The 27,524-nt window shown below is 32.4% G+C and overlaps 11 protein-coding genes, 1 non-coding gene and 3 pseudogenes across 15 annotated transcripts, besides 4 other annotated features; 8 read left to right on the top strand and 7 right to left on the bottom strand.

Moving 5' to 3' along the window:
• Position 1: part of a mobile genetic element that runs on past the window's edge.
• A 94-nt stretch (positions 2-95) lies between these two features.
• TVAGG3_0996290 (uncharacterized protein) lies at positions 96-1,889 on the top strand (the record flags this gene model as incomplete). Its single annotated transcript, XM_001580050.1, has 1 exon — positions 96-1,850. One exon carries the CDS (start codon positions 96-98, stop codon positions 1,848-1,850), a length of 1,755 nt encoding a protein of 584 aa, XP_001580100.1.
• Positions 1,890-2,321: 432 nt separating this feature from the next.
• Positions 2,322-2,361: a mobile genetic element.
• A 507-nt stretch (positions 2,362-2,868) lies between these two features.
• TVAGG3_0996270 lies at positions 2,869-2,941 on the top strand. The gene has a single exon. It is a non-coding gene; the product is annotated as a tRNA-Lys (tRNA).
• Positions 2,942-3,220: 279 nt separating this feature from the next.
• Positions 3,221-4,174, bottom strand: TVAGG3_0996260 (phosphoribulokinase uridine kinase family; the record flags this gene model as incomplete). The annotated part of the gene is made up of 1 exon (XM_001580049.1): positions 3,221-4,174. The coding sequence occupies one exon, from the start codon at positions 4,172-4,174 to the stop codon at positions 3,221-3,223; it is 954 nt and encodes a 317-aa protein (XP_001580099.1).
• A 586-nt stretch (positions 4,175-4,760) lies between these two features.
• On the bottom strand, positions 4,761-6,699 carry TVAGG3_0996250 (homeodomain-like family; the record flags this gene model as incomplete). The annotated part of the gene is made up of 1 exon (XM_001580048.1): positions 4,762-6,693. One exon carries the CDS (start codon positions 6,691-6,693, stop codon positions 4,762-4,764), a length of 1,932 nt encoding a protein of 643 aa, XP_001580098.1.
• A 530-nt stretch (positions 6,700-7,229) lies between these two features.
• TVAGG3_0996240 (cyclin-dependent kinase inhibitor 2C-related family) lies at positions 7,230-8,099 on the bottom strand (the record flags this gene model as incomplete). The annotated part of the gene is made up of 1 exon (XM_001580047.1): positions 7,230-8,099. The coding sequence occupies one exon, from the start codon at positions 8,097-8,099 to the stop codon at positions 7,230-7,232; it is 870 nt and encodes a 289-aa protein (XP_001580097.1).
• Positions 8,100-8,240: 141 nt separating this feature from the next.
• Positions 8,241-8,648, bottom strand: TVAGG3_0996230 (ankyrin repeats (many copies)-containing protein; the record flags this gene model as incomplete). Its single annotated transcript, XM_001580046.1, has 1 exon — positions 8,241-8,648. The coding sequence occupies one exon, from the start codon at positions 8,646-8,648 to the stop codon at positions 8,241-8,243; it is 408 nt and encodes a 135-aa protein (XP_001580096.1).
• Positions 8,649-10,544: 1,896 nt separating this feature from the next.
• Positions 10,545-12,368, bottom strand: TVAGG3_0996220 (regulation of choline O-acetyltransferase protein; the record flags this gene model as incomplete). Its single annotated transcript, XM_001580045.1, has 1 exon — positions 10,545-12,368. One exon carries the CDS (start codon positions 12,366-12,368, stop codon positions 10,545-10,547), a length of 1,824 nt encoding a protein of 607 aa, XP_001580095.1.
• A 291-nt stretch (positions 12,369-12,659) lies between these two features.
• Positions 12,660-13,756: a mobile genetic element.
• Positions 13,757-14,617: 861 nt separating this feature from the next.
• On the top strand, positions 14,618-17,443 carry TVAGG3_0996200 (uncharacterized protein; the record flags this gene model as incomplete). Its single annotated transcript, XM_001580044.1, has 1 exon — positions 14,618-17,443. The coding sequence occupies one exon, from the start codon at positions 14,618-14,620 to the stop codon at positions 17,441-17,443; it is 2,826 nt and encodes a 941-aa protein (XP_001580094.1).
• A 451-nt stretch (positions 17,444-17,894) lies between these two features.
• On the bottom strand, positions 17,895-19,073 carry TVAGG3_0996190 (spectrin binding; the record flags this gene model as incomplete). The annotated part of the gene is made up of 1 exon (XM_001580043.1): positions 17,895-19,073. The coding sequence occupies one exon, from the start codon at positions 19,071-19,073 to the stop codon at positions 17,895-17,897; it is 1,179 nt and encodes a 392-aa protein (XP_001580093.1).
• Positions 19,074-19,205: 132 nt separating this feature from the next.
• TVAGG3_0996180 (uncharacterized protein) lies at positions 19,206-21,127 on the top strand (the record flags this gene model as incomplete). Its single annotated transcript, XM_001580042.1, has 1 exon — positions 19,227-21,056. The coding sequence occupies one exon, from the start codon at positions 19,227-19,229 to the stop codon at positions 21,054-21,056; it is 1,830 nt and encodes a 609-aa protein (XP_001580092.1).
• A 349-nt stretch (positions 21,128-21,476) lies between these two features.
• TVAGG3_0996170 (phage tail repeat-like family) lies at positions 21,477-22,295 on the top strand (the record flags this gene model as incomplete). Its single annotated transcript, XM_051254258.1, has 1 exon — positions 21,477-22,295. One exon carries the CDS (start codon positions 21,477-21,479, stop codon positions 22,293-22,295), a length of 819 nt encoding a protein of 272 aa, XP_051079832.1.
• A 139-nt stretch (positions 22,296-22,434) lies between these two features.
• On the top strand, positions 22,435-22,797 carry TVAGG3_0996160 (uncharacterized protein; the record flags this gene model as incomplete). Its single annotated transcript, XM_001580041.1, has 1 exon — positions 22,435-22,797. The coding sequence occupies one exon, from the start codon at positions 22,435-22,437 to the stop codon at positions 22,795-22,797; it is 363 nt and encodes a 120-aa protein (XP_001580091.1).
• Positions 22,798-23,114: 317 nt separating this feature from the next.
• Positions 23,115-23,906, bottom strand: TVAGG3_0996150 (annotated as a pseudogene). The gene has a single exon. A coding segment is annotated over exon 1 (792 nt).
• Positions 23,907-24,359: 453 nt separating this feature from the next.
• Positions 24,360-27,524: part of a mobile genetic element that runs on past the window's edge.
• Positions 26,341-26,741, top strand: TVAGG3_0996140 (annotated as a pseudogene). The gene has a single exon. A coding segment is annotated over exon 1 (401 nt).
• TVAGG3_0996130 lies at positions 26,935-27,517 on the top strand (annotated as a pseudogene). The gene has a single exon. A coding segment is annotated over exon 1 (583 nt).

Genomic DNA, 27,524 nt, shown 5'->3' with positions numbered 1-27,524 from the left:
TTCAATATCATGCAATTATGATTAATTTTTAAATTTTTGTCAAAAAAATCGACTTTACAAAAAACGTCAAAAATAAAATTTATGTCACTTTTTCCATGAGGGGCAAATCTCATCAAATGCTCGTTCACATTGATGGGAAACGCCCCTATTGCGTTATGGTTGAAACGCAAGTTGTAAATAGTCAACTAATTAATATAGCAACAACTGCACTTCAAAGATATAATTCAATTCACTGCACAACATATGATATTTCACAAATTTCAGTTTTCCTCATTGATGAAAATGACACCGTTGAAATTCCTGTTGATAAATTTGATCAAAATCCAGAAAATTTTGAAATGGTTTTAAGACTTCCGGATTTTGAACCATTACAACATAAAATTAGCATTGATCCTGATGATGAACTCAAATACATAGAAACTGCGAATGAATTAAAAGAAAAAGGTGATTATTTGTCTGCAATAACAATGTCTACTTATTCTCCAGGAAATTATTCAAAATTATCAACAGAATACAAAACCCTCATATATTCAAATCTGAAAAGCTGCGAAACAAGAAATTTTAGACTTTTGGCGCCTCCAAAACTTCAATTTACTCAATTGCTTAGAAAATGCGAAGAAAACTACGATAATCTAATGCTCTTTAGAATGTACTGTCAAGAATTAGCCAAAGACAGTCCTTTATTAGTTATCAAAATAATTTTTAATTATCCAGAGACTTTGAAGCTTCTTCCTGAGTTTACACAGAAAATTGAAGATTTCGAATATGCCCTAAACGAAATCAAGCAAATCAGCGTAACTCCTGCTTGTCTAAAATATATTTCAGATATTTACTTCAATTATGGCATGATTGAGTATTCATCGCAAATCTACAGATCAATCGATATAATTACAAACAGTTCTGATGAAGAATTCAGAGCTTATTGTTGGAAATTATTTTTATTACACGATATGCCAAAATTACATCAAGCACTTGTCAGCTTTTTCCGTATTAATAGGAATATTAGCATAGGCGTGCTCAATTTCGATCGTGTTTACCAACTTTTGTGTGATTTGTATACAGGAACATCAACTTTTGATTCTTCGATGAATATTCATTACCAAACAGTTCCATACGAATCACGGCCTCATTTGTGCCATATCTGCTATATTGCGGGACTTTGTCTGTTTTATTGCGGAATGTACGACCATTTTTTCTTGATTTTCCAATGCGATACCGGAATCACTTTTTCTGAGCTGAATAGACTAAAACCGTCGGCTAGAGAATGGAAAATCGGAAAATCCATTTTAATTAACCAAGGATGGGGTTGTGAGAAGCTTCCAAAGGACAGAATGAATTGTGTATTAGCTGAGTATCAAGCATTCAAGGATAATTTTGCTTCTTATCCGATTGTTCGCCCTCATGATACTTATTTGCTTTCCCACGTCTCGTTTTATGAGATTGCGGCACCGGAACCATGTTTTGGAAAGAGGTGCTTCTGGAATTTAGTAGAAACGGCCAGCCAATACAATACTTTAACGATAATGAACGGAAGATATGATTATAAAACGATTTTGCCGCATTTGATACAAAATAGAGTATTCTCGTCTGTTAGAGCAGCATTGGATGTTATTGCTAATAGCGTTTCTACTGTTTTTGCGCAAATTCACGAAAAATATCCAAATCTTAAACTTGTTTTTGTTGAATTAGCTGGATACATCGATGAAGCACAAATAACAGATCAACTAAATTGCTGTATTCGAGCTGTTTTGCCTGAGTACGTCCAATTTCTTGAACAATCAGCAGATTATGAAAACGCTGGTGATCCGTCAATGTATTATGGAAAGTGCTTCATGAATACATTTGTTTGAATTGTTTTTGTTTTGTTTATAAATAGATTTTTTAAAAAATAATATATTTTTTTCAAATTATTTCAATATTCAAACTCCAAAAACACAACTTTAGCTTTCCATTTTTATTTGGAGGTCTTTTAATGGTATTTATGGAGCATGCTTCATAGTCATTATTTAAATTTTTGAATCGAACTCAGATTATAACAATATTATCAAAATAAATATAGTATTATAAGAAAACATTCATAAGACTTATAATTTCTTTTAATCTTCAATAGCAGCATTAAAAACTATTTAAAATTTTGAGTAGCAACTTTTTTTTTCTGTAATGCATGAAAATTCGGTTCAATTCATTTTTGACACTTTACATATCGGATGTATTATCTAAGAATTATATTATAAAATAATAATTTTGTGTTTTATAAGTTTATTTGTATAAATTGATTCAAAAAAAAAATGGAAAGACAAGAAGTGGATCTGCCAAATGAAAATCAGAACTGATTGCACCCAAGTTTTTGAACTTTATATATATTTATATAAAATCTTCAGTTTTGCAAACTGAAATGTAGAATTGTTGTTTGTTGAAATCTCTAAATGATATTTCTTTTTAATTTTGTATATTCACGATTTTAATTCTAATTTCATTTTTGATCACTGCATATGCTAGAGTTTACTAAACCTATACTTATCCCTATTAAGCATCGTTTTAAAGTTTCTTCTTAAGTGACTATGACAATACGGGCAGAAATGAAGCGAGCAGTAACTCTAGGATAAAAGAAATAGAATATTCATGCTTTTTGTGTGACTTCATTTCCATTATTATATTAAAAAGGAAAATTAGCAGACAATTATTACAAAAGAACATTTATGTTAAAATAAATTATTTATAAATCATATGTACTGAATCTAGATAATTAAATATAAATTTTTTCAATCAGGCAATTTGAGAATAAATTTGAAAGCAAACTTAAATTGTAAATCATTGAAAAAGCAAAGTTATTATTTTGTATAAAAATAAAATTGATAGTTGCGAACAGCCTGTGTAGCTCAACCGGATAGAGCATAAGACTCTTAATCTTGGGGCTGCGGGTTCGAGTCCCGCACTGGCTCTTTTTTCTTTTGTCATCTTTTTTTCTGAAGGTTCTCAATTTTTGTGAGCGAAAATCTATCTTGGAAGATTCTTTATATATATACGGATATTTCATTTAAGTTTTCAATGTCTTTTTTAATGTTATAACTAATTCAGATGGCTGAACAAATAAAACAAAATATTCTTCCTTGAATTAAAGTAGATTTGAAAAATATCGCAATCAAGTTATTATAGTGTTAAAACAGAGCTAATAATTTTATTTGAATTATAAAATATATATGTCCAAATACAAATTTTCTTAATTTTCATAGCCACCCATAATAGCCTTACCAATTGGGTGCTCAGTAACGAGGAGGCGTAATTCGTTAGCAGCCTTCTTGCATTCTTCGCTTGTATCTTTGCTGATAATATTTGAAATCACTTCTGGCATGTTTGGATCTGTTGCAATCATCTGCTTACCATCCTTTGGAACTGCAAGAAGACATAGCAAAGATAGAGCTGAGAGGCGAACGCTTTCATCTTCAGAAGTTAAATATGGCTGAATTGCAGGTAAAATTTCAGCATTTAGCAATGCAATTTTACCACGATGGCTTGGATCCATTGCGATATTGGATGCAAGGATAAATGCTGATTCTCTTAATTTGATATTGGAAAATGATCTAACGAGAGCAAGTAAGAAGTCGCTGTTATCAATCAATGGTACACGGATATTTTGCTTGTTAGTCAAACGAGAAAGTAACCTGAATCCTTCAAGAAGGAAATCTGTATCGCAGTCACGAGAAGCAACTGCAGCAACAAGTTGAGAAGGAACTGATCCTGATTGGAATGGAACTTCAGGACCAACATATTCGGCTACTGAACGTAAAAGTCTTGCTGCTTCTGTTCTAATTGGCTTTTCAATATCTGGATGGACAAGTTCAACGATACGTGGGACATCTTCTAATAATTTAACAGCAAGATCTTTCGTATTAATAAGACTGTTGAACACGACAAGTGCATTTAATAAAAGGCCGTTTGGGTTTTGCATTAAAAATGGCCTTAAAATATCAAAAATTCCAAGCATATCTGCTTCATGCTGTCTTCCTGGGATAACTTCTGTAAGTAACTGAAGAGCTTTGATTTTACTTGATTTTGGTGCTTGTGGATTTGAAAGAATTTCAAGCATATGGCTAATTTCGCGGTGTCTGAGTCCAAGCGTTGGCTCAAATGGATCCCATTGCTTTTGTTCTGGTGCTGTTCCTGCCTGTTCCATTTTTGAAATAACGTACATTTTCAATTTCCAAATTTAAATAAAAGCATATATTCAGGTACAGTATTGCGTTTTTAATTTAAATATTTTCTTAAAAAATGTCGAGATGCTGTAAATGAACAAGATTTTTGCTCAATCTCTTTCTGCAAGTCCAATGTTGGATTGAGAATGTTCATCGTCTCTACACTTTAGTTTCTTGCTCACATTTTCAATATCATACCAGAAGGAGTTGACATGGAACTTTCCTATGTCAACGAAGCAATCAAAGATACAGTATCTGCAAATACATTGACACAAGACTAAATCGAAAAAGAGAACTTTATTTAGGAACATTCCGCCGGTAAAAATCCTTCCACAAGGTCAACCAATAAGAATTCAAAAAGGATGATGACACAAACGGCCACATGAACTTTGATGCATCATTCGCAAACTTAAGTGCATCAATATATATCAAATCAAGAACACTGTATTAATAATATGATATATTTACTAATACTTGTTGTTGTGCAATTTGTAGTCAAAAAGAAAGAGTGAATGTATATATTTATTTGAACATTTTTAACATTATCAAAAAAACTAAACAAAAACTATTAATTACTTGGAAGATCTGGTACAGCTTCGCGGATCTCAGATTTGAATGTTTCCAGCATCGGAGGTAAGTAAGAAGGAATGCCGATATCATCATAAACGGCACCTTCTATTTCGCATTTTCCGAATCTTTCAACAAACTGCTTAAGGTATGGACATGTTTTGATTGTAGAATAAATCTGAGTGCGCTTTGTATCAACCTGCTTCGGGCTCTTATTCTGTAAGAGATCAGAAATTTCTTGAACAGGGACTCCATCAACTCTTTTCTCAAGTAGGAATCGTAATTCTCCCATGGACCATGTCTTTGTTCTTCTCGTCTTCTTCAACAAAACGCAAACGTAATACAGCAAAAATGCAATATATCCGCCTTTAAACTGAGGAAGTCTACGTGAAATAAGTGTCCAATTACCATTTTCTTGGTAATAAACTTTGATTGCTTCGATTATATCAATCATTTCTGTTAATTGCGATAATTGCTTAACTTCATCGCTATATGTCCTTTCCTTAAGAATATCTTCCATAATAACTTGTGGAATTTGAAGATCAGAGCGTTTTCCTGATTTCATTTCGTATAATAAATTCTTAAAGTGTGCAGCGATGGCTTTAGGACTTCTGTTAGGAAATGACTTCTTGATGTACTCCCATCTGTTTGCATTACGAAGTTTTGCTTCGGCGTAGAGGTTAACTAAAAGCTGATCTTCATGGAATGGCCAATTTGTTCTGGAATGTTTCTCATCGGATACAAGATTTGTTGAATCTGTAAGAATATCGCCTATTTCTTGTTGTTCGAGGCTTTCTTCTTCTTCATTTGGAGATGAAGATTTATTTGCATCTTGTGGATCAGAAACAAGTTTCTGGACGAGCTTAACTATCTCTTTCTTGAATTGAGGCATAATTGACTTATTTTGTAAAGCTTCTTGAATAATTTTTTCATCTTCAACATTCTTTGGTTTTTTATAGATTTGGATCATTAATTCTGGGAGATATGATGGAATTCCATCTTCTGTGTAGCCAGGTGGGAATTGGGAACAATCAGGGTATTGTTCTGCAAATTGAGGAATAATCCATGATTTTTTGAGGGTTCGTCTTAAAGCTTTGCGATGATCTTCACTTCTGCTGTTTTTATGGTAAGTTATGGCATCAATTTCACGAAAACTATGACCAATGGCTGCCATTTCGATTACAAATCTATTTTCCTCCATTGACCAACTGTTCTGTGAGGAAATTCTTTCAGTAACTGTGCGTACCATCCAATAAAGCACAAATTCCAAGTAGCCAACGCTGAATTGTGGAAAATGTGCTTTGGCGGCGTAAACATTGCAGTCGTTTTCTAAGTAGATTCGTGTTAAAGCTCCAACATCAAGAGTTACATCCTGCGGAAGTGATGCATTTAATCGTTGAATGTATTCATGTAGGGATACATCAGGGGTTAATCTTTCGATGTTATACTGGGCCTTTTTCAATGCTTCTTCTTTCACAGTGCGGGGGTCAATTTGTAATTGCATATGAGCAGAGTTCTTTTGAGACCCACCTTGCTTGGATTTCTTAGCCAATTTAGTTGACAAAAGGCTGAATGCTTTTGAAAGATCGTAATTTGTTTCATGCAATGCCATGACTGAGTTTTGTTGAGTAAAACCTAATTCTCTAAGTACTTGAACATGGCGTTCCAAGTTTTCTGGGATATTTTCTTCCTGCTGCTCAACTCGTGGGGCTGTTTCTGGGAACTTGCAGATAAGAATGTAATTTTCATCATCTTTTCTCTCATAAACTGTTTCGCTATCTTCTAATAAAATTTCGTTATCATAAATCATTATATGAGAGGGAGGAATCATTGTGATTTTTGAAATCGTCTGCTTGATGCTTCCAATCAATATTTCCTTATCCACGTCGATTGAAATTATTTCATCAATTGGCGCTTCAAGTTTCAACTTCATTTTTTGGCGCCAAAGTGTCACTTTTAAATTCAATTTTTTCGACTTAAAATATCCAATATTTTTCAAAGGGCATAGCTGATAGAAATATTCATAAGTAAATAATGGCAAAAATTTCTAGCCCAATTTTCACTTTTACATTTTGATATGGACTTTCTACATCCTGTGACCTTATAAGGCCTCAATTCTTAAAAATGGCTGGAAATTAGTGGAAACACTACTATAAAACTTATGGAATTGCCGGAATTTATTGCCAAAATTATATTTCTTCAATTTATGTGAAATAGAAATTAATTTTATCAGCGTGCCTGTTGTGTATATTAAATTCTGGATTACTATAGGAGTGTGAAAGACTTAAGAAATTTTAATTTAATCTCTTATATATATATGGAAGGATTTTTATCACTAATATGGTACAATACACAGATAGCATTTAGTTTGATGGAATGATCTTTCATGTTTATCATGCGATATAGTTTTTAAGATTTATAAATATTTATTTTGAAAAAAAAAAGATAATCAGTATTCTTTTGATTGTATTAATTGGCTCCAATAGACATTAGATATTCTTTTACATTGCGATCTTTTGCATAAGAGAGCGCGGTTTTTCCATCTTTATCGACTGCATTCTTATCAGCTCCAAGAGAGATAATATATTTAACAAGTTCAAGTTCCGAAGACATTGATGCATACATCAGCGGTGTTCTTCCTATATCATCCTTGTCATTTATATTGCATCCGAGTGAGACAATGTATTTAAAAGTGTCGAGGTTGGCCATTCTTGATCCTTCAATGATTAGAGTTCTTCCATCATTAGTCTTTGCTACTTTATTAGCCCCAACTGAGATCAAATACTTAATGACTTCATGATGGCAAAAAGCTGTGGCACTAAGTAATGGAGTAAATCCCTTATCATCTGCTGCTTCTATGTCAGCTCCATTTGAGATAAGATACTTAACGATTTTAAGTTTACCATCTTGTGATGCAAGATTGAGCGGAGTATCCCCATTTTTATCCTTTGCTTCTTGATTGGTTCCTTTTGAGATTAACATTTTAACTAATTCAAGTTTGTCATCGTTTATTGCATAATGGAGTGATGTCTTTCCATAATTATCAGCTGCATCTAAATTAGCACCGGCCGAGATAAGATACTGCAGATATTGAACAACATCAGCACGATTATACGATACTGCAGCAGCTGGTGGTGTATATCCATCCTGATCCTTTGCTTCTAAATTAGCTCCGATTGAGACAAGGTATTTGACAGTATCAAGCATACCTCTAAATGCAGTAATAAGTGGAGTTTCTTTGCGGGAATCAGTTGATTCTTTGTTGCATCCGCGCTCAATGAGAGATTTCACACCTGCGATGTCTCCGACAATAGCCTTTAAATGAAGTTGTTGTTCCATTTCATTTTGGAAAGTGCTTGCGTACTGTGAGTATTTAGGAATATATGGTTGTTGAGCATATTGGTTGGGGTTTGTTAACTGTGAGGAATTGTGATCAGGTAGATATGGCATTTTGGTAGCTTGATATGGCTGATAAGTTTGCTAATAAGTTGGCTTTTTATTTTTAAGAGAATCAAGTTCTGATTGAAGTTTTTGGATTTTTTCCTTTGATTCAGATATATCTTTCTCTGTTTGTTTAAATATATCAATGGCTCTATTTAATACTTTCATCTTCATGTATTTTTGGATTAATTTAAGTATTGAAATTGCTTCTTCAAAGTTATTAACTGATACCTTAGCATTTCGAGCACAGTTATATAACTTACTAGCTTTTATTGAATGTTTTGATTGCTTAAGAAGAGTAGTGAAGTCTTCTAAAGTTAAATTGGCGATTTCGAGTATTTTTCGTATGTCTTCCGCTTCGAAAGTATCGAATAGTTTATTGTCTTCAAAGTAGTCTTTGATATGAGCTGCAGCATATTCAAAATCTTGAACAAGCTCTGAACTCATCAAAAATAATTTATGATATCAGATTGTGAGCTTTACAAAATCTGCAAGGCAAATTTTGCTCCGCTCACAATCTGAATTATGAAGTTCATATTATGAGCCTAATTGAAAACCGTTTCACTTCATTCAATTTTTCTCATAAATGATTCTGATATTCAAAAGTTAATAAAAAAATTTCAGAACTTTGAACGTTTTTGAAAATTTAAAATTTATTATATCCGAATCTATTATCTTAAATGATATAATTAAAACACACTATGGTTTTAAATTCCCCTTTAATTCAAATGTGTCAAATTATAATGAATTCAAGCAGAGATCGTATTCGATTATTATTAAACCTCATTCATGTAAAAATTGAGAAGAAAATTTGACATTTCTTTATTTTTCTTCCTTTCGTATTATTCTTACTATTTTTTGTTGTTATATGATACATGTATTATTTCAATATTTATTTTACCAAATTTCCAATAGACCCGACCCAATTTTTTTTGACAAAAATTTGTTATTAAATTATTTTTTTTAATCACTTCTATACATTTAGCATCCAAAAATAAATAACAAATAAACGATAGTCTCGATTTTTCATTCAATTAAATGAATGCTGTATATTTTGAAATGCTCAGAAAAATTGAGAGGCTAAAAGAAGTTTATCGTTTTTCGCTTCAATCGCGAATACTTATTTTGCTACTATTCCGATTGCTCTTTTTCAAATTTTGCTAATATTTTTATATGATACTTTGACATCCTATTATTTCAAATTATAGAAAAATCTTGAAAAATTGGCGATTTTCCGATTTTGGAAGAGGCCCAATCAAAAGTTGTTATTAGATGATATTTTTTCAATCATCAAAATCTAATATTTCCTAAATTTCGTAATTATTTAATTAAAAGAAAAGCCATTATTTTAAAATTTCGATGCTTGGATATGCATTCTTATATGTTTGTGGATAATTTTAAAATAAAAATACAATTTAAAACTTAAAAAAATTCAATTTTTCAAAATATCTTTTTAAAAGTATAGTATGATAACTATATCCATTTTGTTTAAAATGCACTATGTTTTTAGTTGAATATATTTCATAATTTTTCTATTTTTAAATATTATGTCAGAGTAAAATGAACAGATATCAGTATTGATATAAACCGTTATTCATAACATATTATTCAAAATAGAATTTATCATTACAATGACAATTTTAACAACAGCTTACATAATAGCCGAATATAGACTTTTAACAACTATTTTTTAATTGTCATAAATTTTAATATTTAATCTGAAAATCGAATTTAAGGTTAGATAATTAGTGAATTTGGCAATCATCTTGTAGGAATTCAAACGCCTCTAGCTTAATTTTTTTTTAATTTCTATCTTTAGTAAAATATCAATTCGTTGAAGATTATTAAACGATGATAGACCTTGTTAGGTCGTGTAGTCGTCCCATAAGTTCCAATTTTATTGGGAAAACAGTTTCCTAGAAAATTAGGGTATTTTCCTCAATATTTTTCAACATTCCTAGTGAAATACTTAAGAATGTAGACGTACCAACCCTGATATCACTTTGGTAATTCTTAATTTATTTTTTTGCAAATCCAAGAATTATCATCCATTGATATTCATTGCTGCTAATATGATTTTGTTTTGGATCAGAATGCCGAAAAAGTGCCATATGGATAATTAAGTCTATTAATTGACAATGAATTGGTTGATAAATACAAAAACAATTGACTCCAATTCATTAAAAATCATGAAATTTCATATTATTAATGCAAGAGATAATCATAATTGATTAAAAATTGTTGTTAACCTTCTACTCTATATAGCTTATAGCAATGAGCAACAAAGACAGTGAAATGTAATATTTTACTCAGACCCTTAGATAATATTAAATATATTTTTATCTAATCTTCTTGTAGGTCATTAAGACCAGCTGATGATGACTCAAGATGAGATCTTCTATGAACAAGAATAATTACAATTATTGTAACAACAATGATTATTCCGAGTGCAATAAATCCAATGATGAAATATTTCTGATGTTTCTTGAAGAAACTTGGATCATCTTCTTGATTTTCTGGATCATCTGTACTTCTTGTATCTTTAAAATCAGGGTAAATATCTGGGCCTTTACCCTGATCTTTTTCATCCAAATGAATAACTCCATCAATAAATGGATTCTTCTTGAATTTCATCTCTGTCAGCCTAATAGTCCTGCAAAATATCTCCGGATTAACACATTTGACAGAGACATTTGTTCCATCACTTTTAGTGAAGTTTAATGGTTCATCTTTATCACTTCTACATGTTAATTGTTCAGCCGATCCATTGGGTAGTTTGACGTGAAATGTTACAGAATTATATCCATCACAAGAGTAAAGATAACATTCATGTGCCCCTGGTATAGCAACTAAATCAGGCGGACACATAACAACTGGTCTAACCATCATTATGTAATCAAAAATATCACTACCACCATAATATTCATATTCAGCTGGATTGTAAAAATTCTTTGCCCTACAAAATCTTTTATCCATTTGGGCCTCATCATCACATTTTGCCTCTCCCACAGGATGTAAAACAGCAAGACCGGCACCTTTATAATTGAATAACGTTGAGTCATCATTATTAAATAATCCTATTGAATAATGACTCGGTAATACTGATTGTGGTGGTCCGTCAGCGAAATCTTTAATTGGTTTCCCGTCAATTGATTCCGGATTTCCCCAAACAAGTGGTGATGCCATTGTATAATTGACTTTGTAGTTTCCTGTATCTAGTAAAACAGCCAATGTCGCATCTGTCACTCTCTGAAATGAATCCGATAAAACAGGAATATCATTTTCGCGTTCTCTAAGTCCTAGATTTATAGATACCATTATATCATCGACAAATAATCTTCCTTCTAAATGCTGCAGCGTGATAAAATCACTGTCCCCTCCTGTCTCCAAATGAATACCAGATTTGCACTTTTCCCCATTATCTCCGACAAATTCATCAACACCATAATGATTCTTTGCAAAAATATGTGCATAAGGTGTTGTTAAAACAACGAAATCAACACCATGCTTTGTATAATGGCAAATTGATTCATTTGCAGGATATGGATCATAATTTCCAATTGGATGGAATTTTTCTATTAAACGCCCGCCAAATCCTAAAATATGAATAAATTCATGAACATAACTCATGAATGCATATTTAGGAATAGTATTTTGTCCTTCAAGAATATCTGGAATAGACTTTGTATCAATTAAAAGTAAACCTTGAAGTGGTCTTTGTGTAAATTCATCAAATACAATAGCAGCTCCCATTGCAGGACTAATTGAATCTCTCCCAAGTGATATGGCTATAACTGTAACATAAAGATCTGTATTTTTGGCAACTTGTTTTTCAGGATAGTGAAAATATTGATCTTGACTTTTGATTTCGAATTCTTCCATTGTAGGTTCAACATAAATAAGTTTGTTGAAATACGATTTTACATTTTCCAATGTTTCTTTGAGAATATCAATTTTGTTCTTTGTCAAAATATCGTAAGCTGTGCAATATACAGATTCATCATTTAATTTTATGACTTGATCGCTTTTAGTACATTTCAACTTAGTATCCAATTCTCCATCAACAAATCTATAGTCAAATGTTATTCTTATGTTCTGGAAACTCGTATCACTGAGTGCTTTTCTTGCTCTAGATGTTTTAATGTTTATTGGCTTGAGGTGTTTCATTAATTCATCATGTTTACAATGATGATGAAAATGAGCTTGAAGTAATAAGGAGACAATCATCGCTCGAGTGATAACTCAAAAAAATTAAGTTACCAAACGAGTTGGCTTTTCAAAGATTAATTACAGTTCAATTCAAAAGTCAAAACAAAAGGAACCAGAAATAATATACTAAATGTAATTTCAGTTTATTTTATAACAAGCACGTTGAAATCGAAATGATCGCGATCCAAATTATTATATACATGCAATAAATCAATATGGGAAAAGCTAGTAAATTGAATTACTCTCAAATTAAGGCTTCTCTCCGATGTGAACTGATCCTCTCAATTTTTCCTCGATCTTAATGTACCAAGCTCCTTATGCAGTCAGTTTCATGGGACATTACTTATATGATAACATTATATGATCTTCAGAGATTATATATCGCAGGCAATTTCATAAAAATATTTAAATTCCAAAGAATTTGAAATTATTCCGCATTTTCCGTCTAGATTGCCTTTTTCTCAACTTTCGATAAAATGATTCTACTATCCATATGTTCATCAATCGCCTTACTCTCATCTTTCAAGTTCACTAATTTTGGGTCGAAAAAGTACATATTTATCCAAAATTTTTCGATTTTGTACGAGGTCTCCGAAGGGTGGTGAAGTGACTTTTTTCAAATTTTGTTATAATAATCATAGTCTATAGTTATTGAATAAGCATGTTCCATTTTTCTTTTTTTAATTTTTTTAGGAAAATAAAATCATTGATATCAATCCTTTATCATAATTGCAAAAAAGCAATTGTAAATGTTTTGAATAACATAGTCATATAGACTTCAATGGTCATTCAAGAGATTTTCGTTTTATAATCTTCATAATTTAGATTATTGATGGACAACTCGATATCTTGGATTCATTTCAGCATTTCCAATGGAAAATATATTTTCTTGAAGGATATCACTTATCATTTATGTAATATTATCAAATAAAAAATTATTCTATTATGATTTAATAAAATGTTTAACATTGGTTTGTAGCATTATAGTTAATGATAATGTTTTGTTTTTTAGCTCACATTTTTTTAATCAAAATTATTTAGCATTAATAGACATCTGGATTACAAAATAAACTAGGAAATATGTTTAACATACTGATTGTTTGCATAGAATACTGTCCAAACACAATGTTTGTGATAAAATTTTAGATTATTCAACTCAAGATTGATCAAAAACAGCATTTCCGGACTTCATACTATGAAGTAATAATGCCCTACATATGAGCATTTAAAAGAACTCAAGTTGTATTTTTATGAAATTTTTCATGTTCGAAGTGGCGAAATCGCCTCGAAGTAAAGAAATATGATATGAAAGACGATACAGACTGTTTGGTCGGAGAGAAGCCTTAAATGACATTTTTCTTCCAAAATTATTTGGAATAATTTTGCATTTATTTAAATGTTCATGTAATGCCAATTTAAATATTGGATTATATGATTTAAAAAAGTGAGCATTTATATACATTCAATTACAAACAACTTTTTCATAGCGCAATATTTGTGTTTAATGCCAAGAAGTAACAAGAGTCACTAAAATATATAATACTCAAGTTGGCATCAACGCTTTAAACATGAGTTAAAGGGTATTTTTTCACAGACATTTTAATTTATTGAATATTCACGATAAAAAGTTGTTTCGAATAGTTTAGATATCAAGATTAAGAAAATAGATTTTGATTTCAATTTGTTTTAATACCAACTACATGCAAATCTTAAAATGATTATTCAATTATCAAATCATAGAACAAATCCAATGTAATCTTAATTATTGGAATCTGTTGATGAAATACATCATCTCCTAAATTCTTTTTTAAATACATATTAATTCAATAATAATAAAATAGAAGCTGATTTGCATACAGCACTCCTTCGTATACTTGTAACCAGACCAATACAAGCCAAATATGATTTAATGGACTTTTTTTGGTAAAACTTCTCTTCATTGAGCATCAAGATTGTATTACTGTAATATGTAATATACTATTATTTACTATATTTTCTTTTATTCTATGTCCAAAGGGATAAAGTTCTATCATATTTCTCGATCAATTTTCGAATTCAAAGTAAATGTAATGAATTTTGATCTTCTGATTATTAAAATATGTTTTACGTATCATTATTATTAATTTAATAAATGTTAATTTAATAAAACATATTTTCTTTCAAATTTTCTCCAAAAAAACGAGTTTTTATATAAATTTTGTTTCAAAATGACGGAAGGGGAGCACCTTTCTTGGCTTCGAGGCCCGCTTCCGCCATTATCAGATGCAGTTCTAGAAAGCCATTTAGTTAATCCGTCTCATATTGTACAAAAAGTGCATGATTCGACACCATTTCGCTCACCACCTTCAGAAAAAGAAGAAAAATCACAAAGAAATAAAAAGCCGAAAGCACTTCCAAAGTATGATCCCGTACCACCTCGTTCTAGAACTCAGCTTGAACCGATTTATTCAACAAATCCACAAGTTCCTTTTTCATACAAACCTCCTCCAATTGAATCAATGATTGGTGGACAACCAAAAGTTGTTACACAATTCGTAAAACCACCAGCTTTTGGAAATGATGGGAAAATAATGTTAAGACAAGAGATTCAACAGATATCAAGTCAATTAGATGAAGAGATACAAAAGTTTATGCCGATCAATCCTGCAAATGATAAAGAAAAACTCGAAATTACATATAAATTATTACAAATCCACAATATCGCAATGAATCAACTCATTTTATTAGATAAAACAACATGCAGTGAAAGAGCAATACTTTTACGTAGACTTCAAACGTTTTACAAAGAGATTATTGAAGATATTCCTTCATATTTTACTGCCTATGAACAAGAAATTGCAAATTTGCGTGTACAACTCGAAGAACTTTCCAAAGATCGCGATAAATGCAAAACAGAGTCAGAAAATCTTACAATAGACATAGATTCAATAAAAACTAAAATTGAAACATTACAAAAGCAAAATGAAGATCTAATCAAAATGTCCAACGATAAAGATGTCGAAATACAAGTCAGAGATGATAAAATTACCATGTTAACCGTTTCATTGCAAGGATCTCAAATCCAAGCGAAAGAAAATGCTTCCAAAGCCGAAAGTTTCGAGCGTATGTACCACAAATCCGTTGAAGAATCCAAGCAGCAGCTCGAAGTCATTGAGAAATTCTCACAACAAATCAAAGCCGTAGAAGATGGAAATTCCGGAGTTGTTTGGGACCTCAGAAAAGCGGAAGTCCGAATTAAAGAGCTAGAACAGCAGAACCAAGCCTTGAACAGATCAGTCTACAATCTCCAGAACGTTCCTAAAGACGACAAATGCGTAGACACAAGTGATTTGCCGCCACCTCCAAAATCAAAGAAGAAAAAGAAACCGCAAAATGTCGCAACGGATTCTGTTGGCCAAATCGTTCAACAAGCGGCAAATATCGCTCCAAGTGTGTCAATTGGCGGTTTTGCCCCTTTACGTGGCAGAATTCCGTCAAATGTGTCACTTTTGCAGTTAAGTTCTGGTGGCAATTCCACCAATCCGTTTATATCTGAACAGCCATCAATGGTTCGCCGTGCATCGAACAAAGACAAAGAGACACAAACTGATAAAATAGAAACATCAGAAATTGAAGTTCAAACTGATCCAGTTAATATCATTATGTTACCAGAAGAAAAAGAAGAGAAACAAGAAGAAGAAGAAAAACATGAAGGACCTGCAACAGAAATGATTGTTGAAAACATACAAAACGAAACAATTTTGGATATTTGGAAAGTTGATTTTAACCGAGTAAATGGTTATGATATAACTAAAGAAGAATTAGATAAAATCCCTGATTTGTTCCCAACATTAGTTCCTGTATTTGGACAGCCGTTCAAGAGCCCAGAAACAAGAGAATTGGATAGACTAAACATAGGAAAACTTGAAGGAGTTAAGAGACAAGATAGACCTTTAGTTTGGGCTTTCCAATTAATTCATAACTTTTTAACAGATACTTTTGTCAGATCTGTTGAAGCAATGCAATTACAATATGGAGAAGCAATATTTGTTGAATGGCTTTCAAGACAATTCCGGCTTCCTCACATTGTCAATCAGATTTGTGCTGATGTTTCTTTGTTGTTATTTACAACAAGAAATGTTGAACCATTCATGAAATTCTTCTCAAATATGATGGAAAATTTCTTTACATATCCACAGATTTGTTTTATTTCTTTGTTGTATTCTTTCACTGTTAACTTGACATATCCTAATCTCCTGAAGATGATACAGGACTATAATCTGGCTGAAGAACACACAAACATTTGTATCCACATGAGAACTGCTTTTACTGTTTTAAGTCGTTGTTTATCTCCTGGTTTGGCTTCAACTTTTATCAGACAAAAAGTTATGCCTGAACAACCGATGTGGAAATTGTTTGATTTCATGACACAGAGTGCAACATTCTTCTTGGATAAGCACCAACACATTTACCAGTCAACTGTTTCTATCCTTCAATTGTGTGGTCATTCTTCTGACTCTTCTTTGATAACTTATGATGTTTTTAATAAATTCATGTGTTTGATGGATTCAGTTCAAGATCATTCGAAATGGTGGAATAACTTGATGCAGCAGAACCATACAAGTGGTGTAGATATGCTTGGACTGATATCTATTTGTGCAGAAAGAAAGAGGCCTTTGATAGAACTCTTTAGATTAGATAACATGAAACCTTCAATGGATAAATTTAAAGGTTTATCGACAGCTTTGTATGAATACTATATGTCGTTTATAGAGAGATTCGCTGTTACTATACCGAAAATATTAGACAAAAGCCCTGCCCAGCTTTTGGAGAAATTGGAAAGAGTTATTCCGAAAATTAGAAATGATTTGTTGACAATTAACTTTGCTTCGTTCTCCTGGCACTACAGAGTGTTCTTAAATATAACAGATACAACGATGCTTAACGTTGTTCACCAGATTCCATTCAGATTGGATTCTGATGATAAAACTTATAAGGAAATTAATGATTACTTCACGATGTGCGAGCGCGTTTCTTTTGCTTTGTTCGAATAAATATATTTATGTGTTTTGTTTCTTTCATTATCAAACTTAATATCTTTTTTTATTTAAACCTCATACTATAATTATTTAAATAATCAACAGCTGATACATAATTTAATTAAACTGTCACTTTTATTCATCTAAGATAATACAAAAATATAAAATGGAAATTCTTTAATTTAACTTGTTTGAATTAAGGATTTCTATTAATTTTTTGTTATTGAACTTGACTGCTATATCAAGTGGAGTCATTCCATCTTTATCTTTAGCATTGACATCTGCACCGTTTGAAATAAGGATTTCTGCAATTTCGTTGAAATTAAAATAGACTGCATTATGAAGAGGGGTCCATCCTACTTCGTCTTTAGCATTGATTTCAGCGCCGTTTGCAATAAAGAATTCTGTTAATTCTTTGTTATTACGTTGGGTTGCAATATGAAGTGGAGACAACCCATTTTTAGTTTTAGCCGTGATATCTGCACCCATTGAAATAAGGGTTCCTGCCATTTCTTTGAAATTGCGAGAGTGCATAATGTAGAGGGGTCCATCCTTCTTCGTCTTTAGCATTGATATCTGCACCTCTTGAAATAAGGATTTCTGCAGTTTCTTTGGAATTACTTCTGAATGCTGTATGAAGAGGAGTCTCTCCGTTTTGAGCTTTAGCATTGATATCTGCACCTTTCGAAATAAGAAACTCTGCTGTTTCTTTGAAATTATTCATTGCAGCTACATGAAGAGCGGTAAAATCATATTTAGTTTTAGCATTGATATTTGCTCCATTTGAAATAAAATATTCTAAAAGTGATGAAAGTTTGAAATATGGAGAATAGGCGAAACAAGTATTGATGTCATTTGTTTGATCTAAATAAACTAAAAATGCTTGAAGATTATGGTAGTCCGCGCACGTAATTAAATTAATTTCAATGTTGTATTCATTCATCAAAAAAGTGACAAAATCAATATTGTGTGATATAATCGCATATTCCATACACCAGTAATCTGGTTTTTTGGCTTTCATGCATTCATGCATAATATCTTGATTTCCACCCAAAAACGAATATTTAAGACAATTTGAAGTTATTCTTGATTGAAATTTTGTTCTTAAGAACTTAAAACAATCAACAGCTCCATAATAACAGCATAACTCAAGTAAGGAATTTTGGCCATTTGGATATAATTCGCTATATAGTTGTAGATTACTGTCAAATTCATCACTTTCTGTAGAGCTTATAAACGCCATTTTGTCATCATCCATAATATATCTGTGAATTGTATTTTTGTCGTGAATATCAGATGATAAATGAACATTATTATATTCTTTAAAAGAAAGTTCATCGTCTCTACCCAAAACTATATTGTATTCTTTATAGAAAAGGTAATTAAAAACACTTTTGATTTCTCTGACTTGCTTTAGATGGTATTCGTCAACAATATGTTTTGCAATTGCTAAATATGACTTCATGTAGCGGTTGTTATAAATTGAAATTTCAAATATCACAGTGGTAAGTTTATCAGGCGGAAATTGATAAGAGTCAATCAGGATTGTGATATTTTTGTAAATTTCGTTTAATTTTTCTTCTCCATTTGTTTTCAGCCTGTACAAAGCATTGAAGACATCAATATATCCCGAAAAAATCTCCATCAGTTTACTATAATGAGTTTGATTCAGTTAACTGAAATTTTTTGATTTCGCAACTTCAAATATCATGTTAATTTGATAGTTTTATTTTGCGATCTAATGGAAAAGTAAATTTTTCTAAGGAAATAAAAATACGTTAATTTCAAAATACTTAATATGTCAATTGCTTATGTTGATATTGGCAACCACACAACAAAGATATATTGCGATCAGAAAGAAATCTCTGAAAGAACCATTGTTTGCATTCATAGTGACGTAATTGAATGTGGAAATATGGCCGTTAGAGTTACCTCTCCTTACGAAGATACCACATTTAGAGATATCATATCGCACTTAGCAACTCTCGAAAAATACAAAGTCTCGCAAAATAACGAATATGATCCAAGATTAATATTTGCTCATTTCTTAAAGTTTATTATGACATCAACCAAGGCAACAGAACTTGTTCTTATCAAACATAATTGGTGGACAAATGATTTTGAAAACACCGTCAAACAAAGTGCAGAATTTGCTGAAATCAAAAGCCTCAAATTTGTAGAAGCATACCAAGCATTATCCGGGTATGCACATGCATACTTACCTAATGATAAACACGAAAAATATGTTATTTTTGATTTCGGAGCAAGTGTCACAGAAGGATACGTTTTTGAAAAGAAAGACAATCAGATTTCTCTTGCTAAGTATGGATCATGCAATATTGGTGGAGATAAGCTCACAACCACACTTGCGAACTATGCATTAAGTAAGATCTTCGAAAAAGATGATGAAAAAGTTAAAGAATACAAAGGAAAGATTCCTGACGATAAAAGATTGCAGTCAATTATTTACGAAGCTGCAGATAAATGCAAACAAAGCATAATTCCAAATTTGCAAGTCAAATTTGAGGCTATCGCTATAACAGATGCTCCATTCGACTGCATCCTTGAATCCAATGACTTCATTAATAAATGCCAAAAGTATGTCGATCAGCTCAGCACATTTATTAAAGATTTTGTTAAAGAATACATTGAAGATCTTAACAATTATGACAAAGACAAAATTGAATTAGAATGGATTGGTAGCAACTCGTTCTCTCAAATTGCCAAAAACATATTTACACCACAGTATGAACTATTCAAGCCAAACTTTTCATACTCAATTGGCGCTCAAACATTTTTAACAGAAAAAATTGATTTAGCAATACCAGAAAATATCAATCCAACTAAGCAAAGCTTCCCAGAAGATGATGATGCCAATAATGTCATCAAACAGAAAAAAGTCTCACTCAAAATCATATCAAACGAAGAAAATCTTGACCAAATCCGCGATAAATATAAAGAGCTTGAACATAAATACCAAGAGCAGCTCATTGAAGACAATTCTCTAAATGACCTTGCTATGGTTGAGGATTACATAAATAATGATTTCAAAGAACTTGAGGACAAATATAATGAAATTCAAAACGACGGTTATTTAGAAAAATTAGATAAAATGTTACCATTAATTCGCAATTATATTCTCAAATCTAATGGCATCGATTATGAAGAAAATATCTCTAATAAAAGAAATTATCTGCATGAAGAAGAAACTATTAAAAAATATCAAGACCTTCTTAAAAAAATTACTGATTTTATGGAATCAAGTGAATATAGATCAATTAAAAGGAAAACTTCATTTTTAAATGAAGATCATTTCACTGGAAGTATTAAAAACATCCTTGACCAGTATAGACTCAAAAAGATCGAAAGTTATCTTCATAATTCTAAATATGACGACGCTAAACAATTAGCAGAAAAAATTTATTCCAGGGATTATTATCAGAAATATATACTTCCTAAGATAGAAAAAATGGAGAATGAAAAGAGTACAAAAACTGGTGAAGATGCTGAAAATCAACAAGGAGAGAATGCAAAAACTGGTGAAAATGCTGAAAATCAACAAGAAGAGAATGCAAAAAGTGATGAAAAAGTAGAGGAATCAGCAGCTACTCCTGCTCTTGCAAATTAAGTTGGTAGTTGTTATTCATTTTGTAACATTATATTTTTGGTTTGATATTTTTAAAAAATATTTTTTATTATTATTCTAATTATTTACTAAAAAAAAAAAAAAAAAAAAAAAAGGTAGTGGGGCCTCCAGGCACTTCGTGCCCTCTAGCCCCTGAAGATGTTTAGTATACAATGAAGTATAAAATGAGGTTTTTTTGGGTGAAGGGGGCTTCCCAGGCACTTCGTGCCTTCTAGCCCTAAAAATTTTTGAAAGTCGTTGTCGTTGACTTTTCGGTAGAGGACTCAAAATAGTATAACTATGTCCGGACAAGTAAGGGTCTATCGTCGCTACAGAAAAGTTACGGGCGTTCCAAAGAAATATACTTTGAGAAGCCTTTTCTGTCACTTTTCAGGTAAAAACATTTTTATTATTGTATATAAAATGAATTTTACAAAACCACCGTTACCCTTCTTTGGAAATAAGAGTAGATGTAAAGATATTCTATTGAGAGAACTTAAGAAACTACCGAATGGTCTAACATTTGTAGATTTGTTCGGTGGAAGTTTCTATATATCCCATTTGTGCCATACAATATTCCCAGACTCAAAGATTATATGCAATGACTTCGACAACTATATGAACCGTCTCAAACATATACCAGACACAAACAAAATATTGAGTGAGTTGAAAGAAAAGATACCTATAGGTAAGATGGAAAGTATACCATTAGATAAGAAAAATATTGTAAGAGAGGTTTTGAAAAAAGCAGAATATATTGACTGGGATAGTATATCTTCTAGACTTTTATATAGTGGTTCTATAAGAGTTCATGACATTGAAACACTTATGTCAAACGTTTTATATCTTAACTATACAAAGGTTTTCAAAGAGAACATAGAAAAATATACTGAGGGTATAGAGTTTGTGAGATGTCGTTGGACAGAGTTGTATGAAAAATATAAAGACAAGGAAAATGTTTTCTTTATAGTAGACCCACCGTTCTATAACACATACGATTTTCAATACCAAGTAGACTGGACTTTGAGAGACTCTTTAGAAACTTTAGACGTTTTACATAACCATCCATGCTTTTACTTTACATCCGATAAAAGTGGTTTGGAAACCGTTATGAGATGGTTAGAGGACGTACATGACTATGAGTATAGATATGATAGGATAGAATATGAGAGAGGTCCTATAAACCGGAAAAAGTGTCACAACAAAGAAATTTTATTGGTAAGTAAATGTGGTTTGAAATAGGACTACTTGTTTTAGGTTTTTTCCATTGTGTCATTTACTTATTTGACGTGGCAGAAAGATATAGAGAATATGAAGATGAACCAATGCCAGCAAATGTTCAGCATATGTACTCGTAAGAGATATTTTTATCTAATATTAAATGGACGCACAGAACTTAGCAAATGCACAGCAACCCGGACAACCAAACCCAGAGAATATTCCAAATGAAGTTAGAATACAAACTGCAATGGCAAACTATGGTCAAGTGCCAACAGATGTACAAATGCAAACTGCCATGTCAAATGACGCTGCGTTAGGTTTGCCACCATGGTATGCAAATATGAGATGGAAAGAGTTTTATACAAACCCTGAAGTGGGATATAAACAACTCTATGCAGATGACGCGAACACAGGAGTTGACCCAGAATATGTTTTCTACCAGAGGAGAAATAGAATGTATGAGCTCCAGTTAAAGAATGCTATGGAACTCAACAGGAAACGCAAGAGACTAGGCGGACATTAGATTTTTACATATAGTAAAATGGGTTTCTTCAGTAGTATTGGAAACTTCTTTCGAAATGTTGGAAGAGGTATATGGAATGGAATAAAAACCGTAGGAAGAGGAATTTGGAACGGAGTCAAAAATATTGGTAAAAGAGTAGGTCAGTTCGTTGGTATTATACCTAAAGACCCTGAACCAGAAGAACAAGCTCCTGTTATACAACAGCCTGAACCTGCACCACAGTCTAGTTGGCAACCAAATCCAACACCTCAACAGTATTAAAAAATCATTTTTACCGTTCGATAGTAGTTGTATATGAAACTAAGTTCTAAGTAAAACGCGTGGTATAATGGAATTATTCTCTTTCTTCCATCTGTAGTAAACCATACTTGAAAGTCTGAAATACTTCCACTCGGCGGTTCATATAGCTTTGTAGGTTTTTCGTAAAAGTCATTTGCCAAGCATAAAAAAGAGTTTTGTGCACCAGAAAATGAATGCATGAACTATAATAGCATCTTGGTCGAAAACATTTTCATATGTTCCATTAGGGTTTTCGACTTCATAAAAGTTCGGGTGTACTGGATATTCTGCAGGCTGATTTAACATCCTCAAAAATCTATACCATGCCAAGTTGTTATATTTTGTAGAAATATAAACGTCTTCTCCAAGGTCTTCTATTCTATTGATTTTAACAGTTGCATTTTTCCTGTCATATAAAATATCGAGATGGTACTCTCCTTCGTCAATGTTGTACTGTTTTGCATATTCGAGATAGATATTGTTTATTTTTCTTGAAAAGCTTGAAGAGTTGTTTCTAAGTTTACAAGCAAACTAACTTGTAAAAGTTTTCCCTGTACAAATTTCTCATACGCACGTTTTCTTTGTTATAGTATCGAACTTCAAAACCGACCGTAAATGGGAAACCATGTATGGCTTCTGAAATGAACTTCATTCTACGAAGCCAACAGCTTTTGTGACAGATGGGTCTCTTAACCATCTCAATGGGTAGTCAAAACGATAGCCTTCATGCTTTACGGTCTCTGTCTCAAACTTTTGACCGACATTAGTAAAAGTTCATCTAATGGTTTAGTTGTAGCAACTCTTGAATTTTCTTTTTCTATTGAAAGCATTTTTTATCTAGAATAAAAATGTCAAATGAAACAGCGTCTATGAGAGAAATACAACACAACCGACAACTCATTATACAAGCTCTAAATAAGAACACAACAAACTTTTCAAACTATTCTAAGATATCTGAGTCATTGAAAGAAGGAAACTTAAAACTGACAATGAACCCAATGACAGATGAGTTTCTATTTCAAGACAATAGGAACCATACTGTCTGTATAAATCCAACAAAAGGAACTTTAAACGAGAAACCTATAGATGAACTTCTTTTGAAAGCAGATTTGACAACAAAGCTGACAAAGAGTATGTCATTGAAAAAGTTCAAGAAGAACATGACAGAGCAGATGCAAACATATGCAACAAAAGAACATACTCATCCTGAACTAGCAGACAAAACATATGTTGACAATAAAATGTCAAGTGAAGTGACAAGAGCTGAAAACGAATATTCTAAAAAGACTCATACGCATACCATTGCAAATATTACAAACTTACAAGAAACCTTAAACAGGAAAAGTGACGTTGGACATACACATACCATTGCAAATATTACAAACTTACAAGAAACCTTAAACAGGAAAAGTGACGTTGGACATACACATACCATTGCAAATATTACAAACTTACAAGAAACCTTAAACAGGAAAAGTGACGTTGGACATACACATACCATTGCAAATATTACAAACTTACAAGAAACCTTAAACAGGAAAAGTGACGTTGGACATACACATACCATTGCAAATATTACAAACTTACAAGAAACCTTAAACAGGAAAAGTGACGTTGGACATACACATAACTTCTTCTCAACTGTTGTATAGAAAGTATTTTAGGAACGATTGAGAAAACTGGTGGGGGTGGATTATATTTTAAACCTCCTAACTTTCCAGAAGGTTTAACATCGGATAAAGACATTAGATGTAGAAATGTCTATGTCATGGAGGATTGAAAAAAAGTTAAATTCACTGCTCAAGATTTATATGATAAAAAAGCTGACAAAACAGAGCTTCAAACATTAAAGATTGAAATACTTCAAACACTATATCCTATAGGTTCTATTTATACGTCAATGAACTCTACCAGACCAGAAGTAGTACTTGGTTTTGGAACTTGGACTCAAATAGTCGACAGGTTTTTGTATTGTGCAAACTCTTCAAAGGAAACAGGTGGAAGTAAAACGATTTCAGGTGCAAATTTACCTGCACACAGTCACTACATAAATTTAAGTACATCTGAAGCAGGTTTGCATAGGCATAAATATTGGGGTTGGTCAACAATGACAAAAGGTAAAGGATATGATGTTAAAGACGACGTTCAGTTTGCTATAAATGGTTCCTGGGATGACACTTGGAGAGAAGGAGACCATACACATCGCGTTTCAGGTATACGCCAAAACAACGGGACAAAGTAAAGACTACATGCCACCTTACATGACAGTTTACGCATGGTATAGAAATGCTTAGTCGTCATTTTCAACTTCTTTAGCATATTCGTCAGGAGTTGTCTTATATTTGTTAGGAACTGTCTTTGAAAGTATACCACCTTGAACTTTGACAAGTTTGAAACGAGGTCTGACAATAGTAGTTTTATCTTCTGCTTGCAGTCTGTACATTTTGCCATGTTTGCCTAAAACTTCATAATATTCTCTTGTATACTTTCTTCTATTTTTACGAACACGAATGTGAGTACCTGTCGGGTTCTTGTTGTTGTTCATAGTCAATAGTATTTTCATATGGGTCGCGTTAGGTATTTCTATTTTTACTTTGTCACCTTTCTGAAGTTTGAAGCCCGGCATTCTTTCTTGTCTATCTCTTTTGACTAAATTGTTAAATATATAGTCTTTCTCTAAGTCGGGGTTGTTTTCATTTCTTCGGGGAGTGGTTTCCCAAACCTTTTTGTTTACGGCTATTGTAAATATTTAAAACTTGTCTCATCTTTGCCATGGAGAAGTGTCTATATTTGTCGTCATATGACATTTCATCTACGCTCACCCACCTGTGGTTGGTTTAAGTCTCTTAAGATTTTTATACAACTGTCAATGACACCAAGAGCAGAATGGTTTTGTCGACAATGAAATATTGGTTTACATTTTTTGAACGCAGATAGTTTTTAATATCGTCTGATTTGAAAGAACTTTCATAGTCAGATGTCAGTTTTGTTGGATGGTATTTGTCAACGAATATTGTCAAAGCAGTTTTCACATCTAAAATATTTTTGGACTGTAATGGTATGGCTTCACAGTATCTTGTGTTTTGACCAACAAATATTAGCCAGTATGGTGGTCCATCTTCTCTATACCTCGGAATGTTTTCCAAGATATCCATAAACCAAGCATTTGGTGTTGAACTAAAGATTTTTACCATGAGTGCTTTCTTTGTCGCTTTAGAAACATAGGGGTCCTTGTTTGAATTCGTCATTTTTAACCCATAAGAAATGGGTTTATTTGGCGCATTAGCAGGAGTCGCATCTAGATTTTTGCCGGCAGTGGGAACAATAGCCAGAGGTGCATTTGGAATTGGAAGGAAGATTTTGAGTACATTAGGTATACTGAAAGAGAAAGCACAACCTATTATACAAACTGTACAGAAAGGTTGGGATGTAGCACGAGATGCAGCAAATCTTATTCCAAATCCTGAAACAAGAGGAAAAGTTCAAGGATGGATGGACAATGTAGGAAGACAAGCAGGAAACTACTATAACAAAGCAAATGACTACTATAACCAAGCAGGCACTATATGGACCAAGGTGAAAGATTCTTTAACAGAGGATATAACCATGCACAACAGTGGGTAAACAACAACCAACCTCAACCGCCTCAAACGTGGGGAATGTAAAATTTTTTACTGAGATGAAATGAACAATACAGCATTGAGACAAATGGGCTCAAGATGGATTTGTCGGCTTCCAGCAGTTACACACCACGTGTTTGTCAAGTTCTTCCTATACCTCAGGAAGTTTTAGACCGACTTAAAAAACCTAAACAACCAGTTGAAAACAAACCAAACTAAAATTTTTTACTGAGATGAAATGACCGAAGAAGTTGAAACAGTAGATTTGACACCACAAACAAAAAGTTCAGAACCATTGTCAAAACCTGTCAAAGAACTTACAGATGAAGAGAAAAATTCAATAATAGAAGGTGTCAGGTCTGGAAATACAAACCCTAACTACAAAGTCACTTTTCATAAAATGGAACGGCAAGTATCTCAAAAAAGAAACAGACTCTCACAAATAAAATATTGAAGTCTGAAGGAGCTTTCGAGACAACAGATGGAAAAGTTTACTTCACTGACCAACAGTTCATTATAGAACATCTCATTGACTTAGAGTCGAAATATTCTAAACTTTACAACAAACACAAAAAGTTGAAAGGAAAACAAAAACAGATGGCATATGATATTTATGAAGATACTAACGACACAACCATACCTGCAAGTGAAGTAAGTACAGATGAACCAAAAAGTGACGAAAAACAGATAGAAGAAGGTGAGCCAAAAACTGAAGATAAACCAAAACCAAAGGTTAGTTTCCAAACTAAACCAAGTCAACCTTCATTAGCTGGTATGGGTTGGCGTCAAAGACTTATGCAGCAGGCGGTTATGTAAAGTAAAGGAAAA

Source organism: Trichomonas vaginalis, chromosome I (assembly GCF_026262505.1).
Source record: "Trichomonas vaginalis G3 chromosome I, whole genome shotgun sequence".
Classification (NCBI taxonomy): domain Eukaryota; phylum Parabasalia; order Trichomonadida; family Trichomonadidae; genus Trichomonas; species Trichomonas vaginalis.
This window is presented reverse-complemented; position numbering and strand designations above follow the sequence as displayed.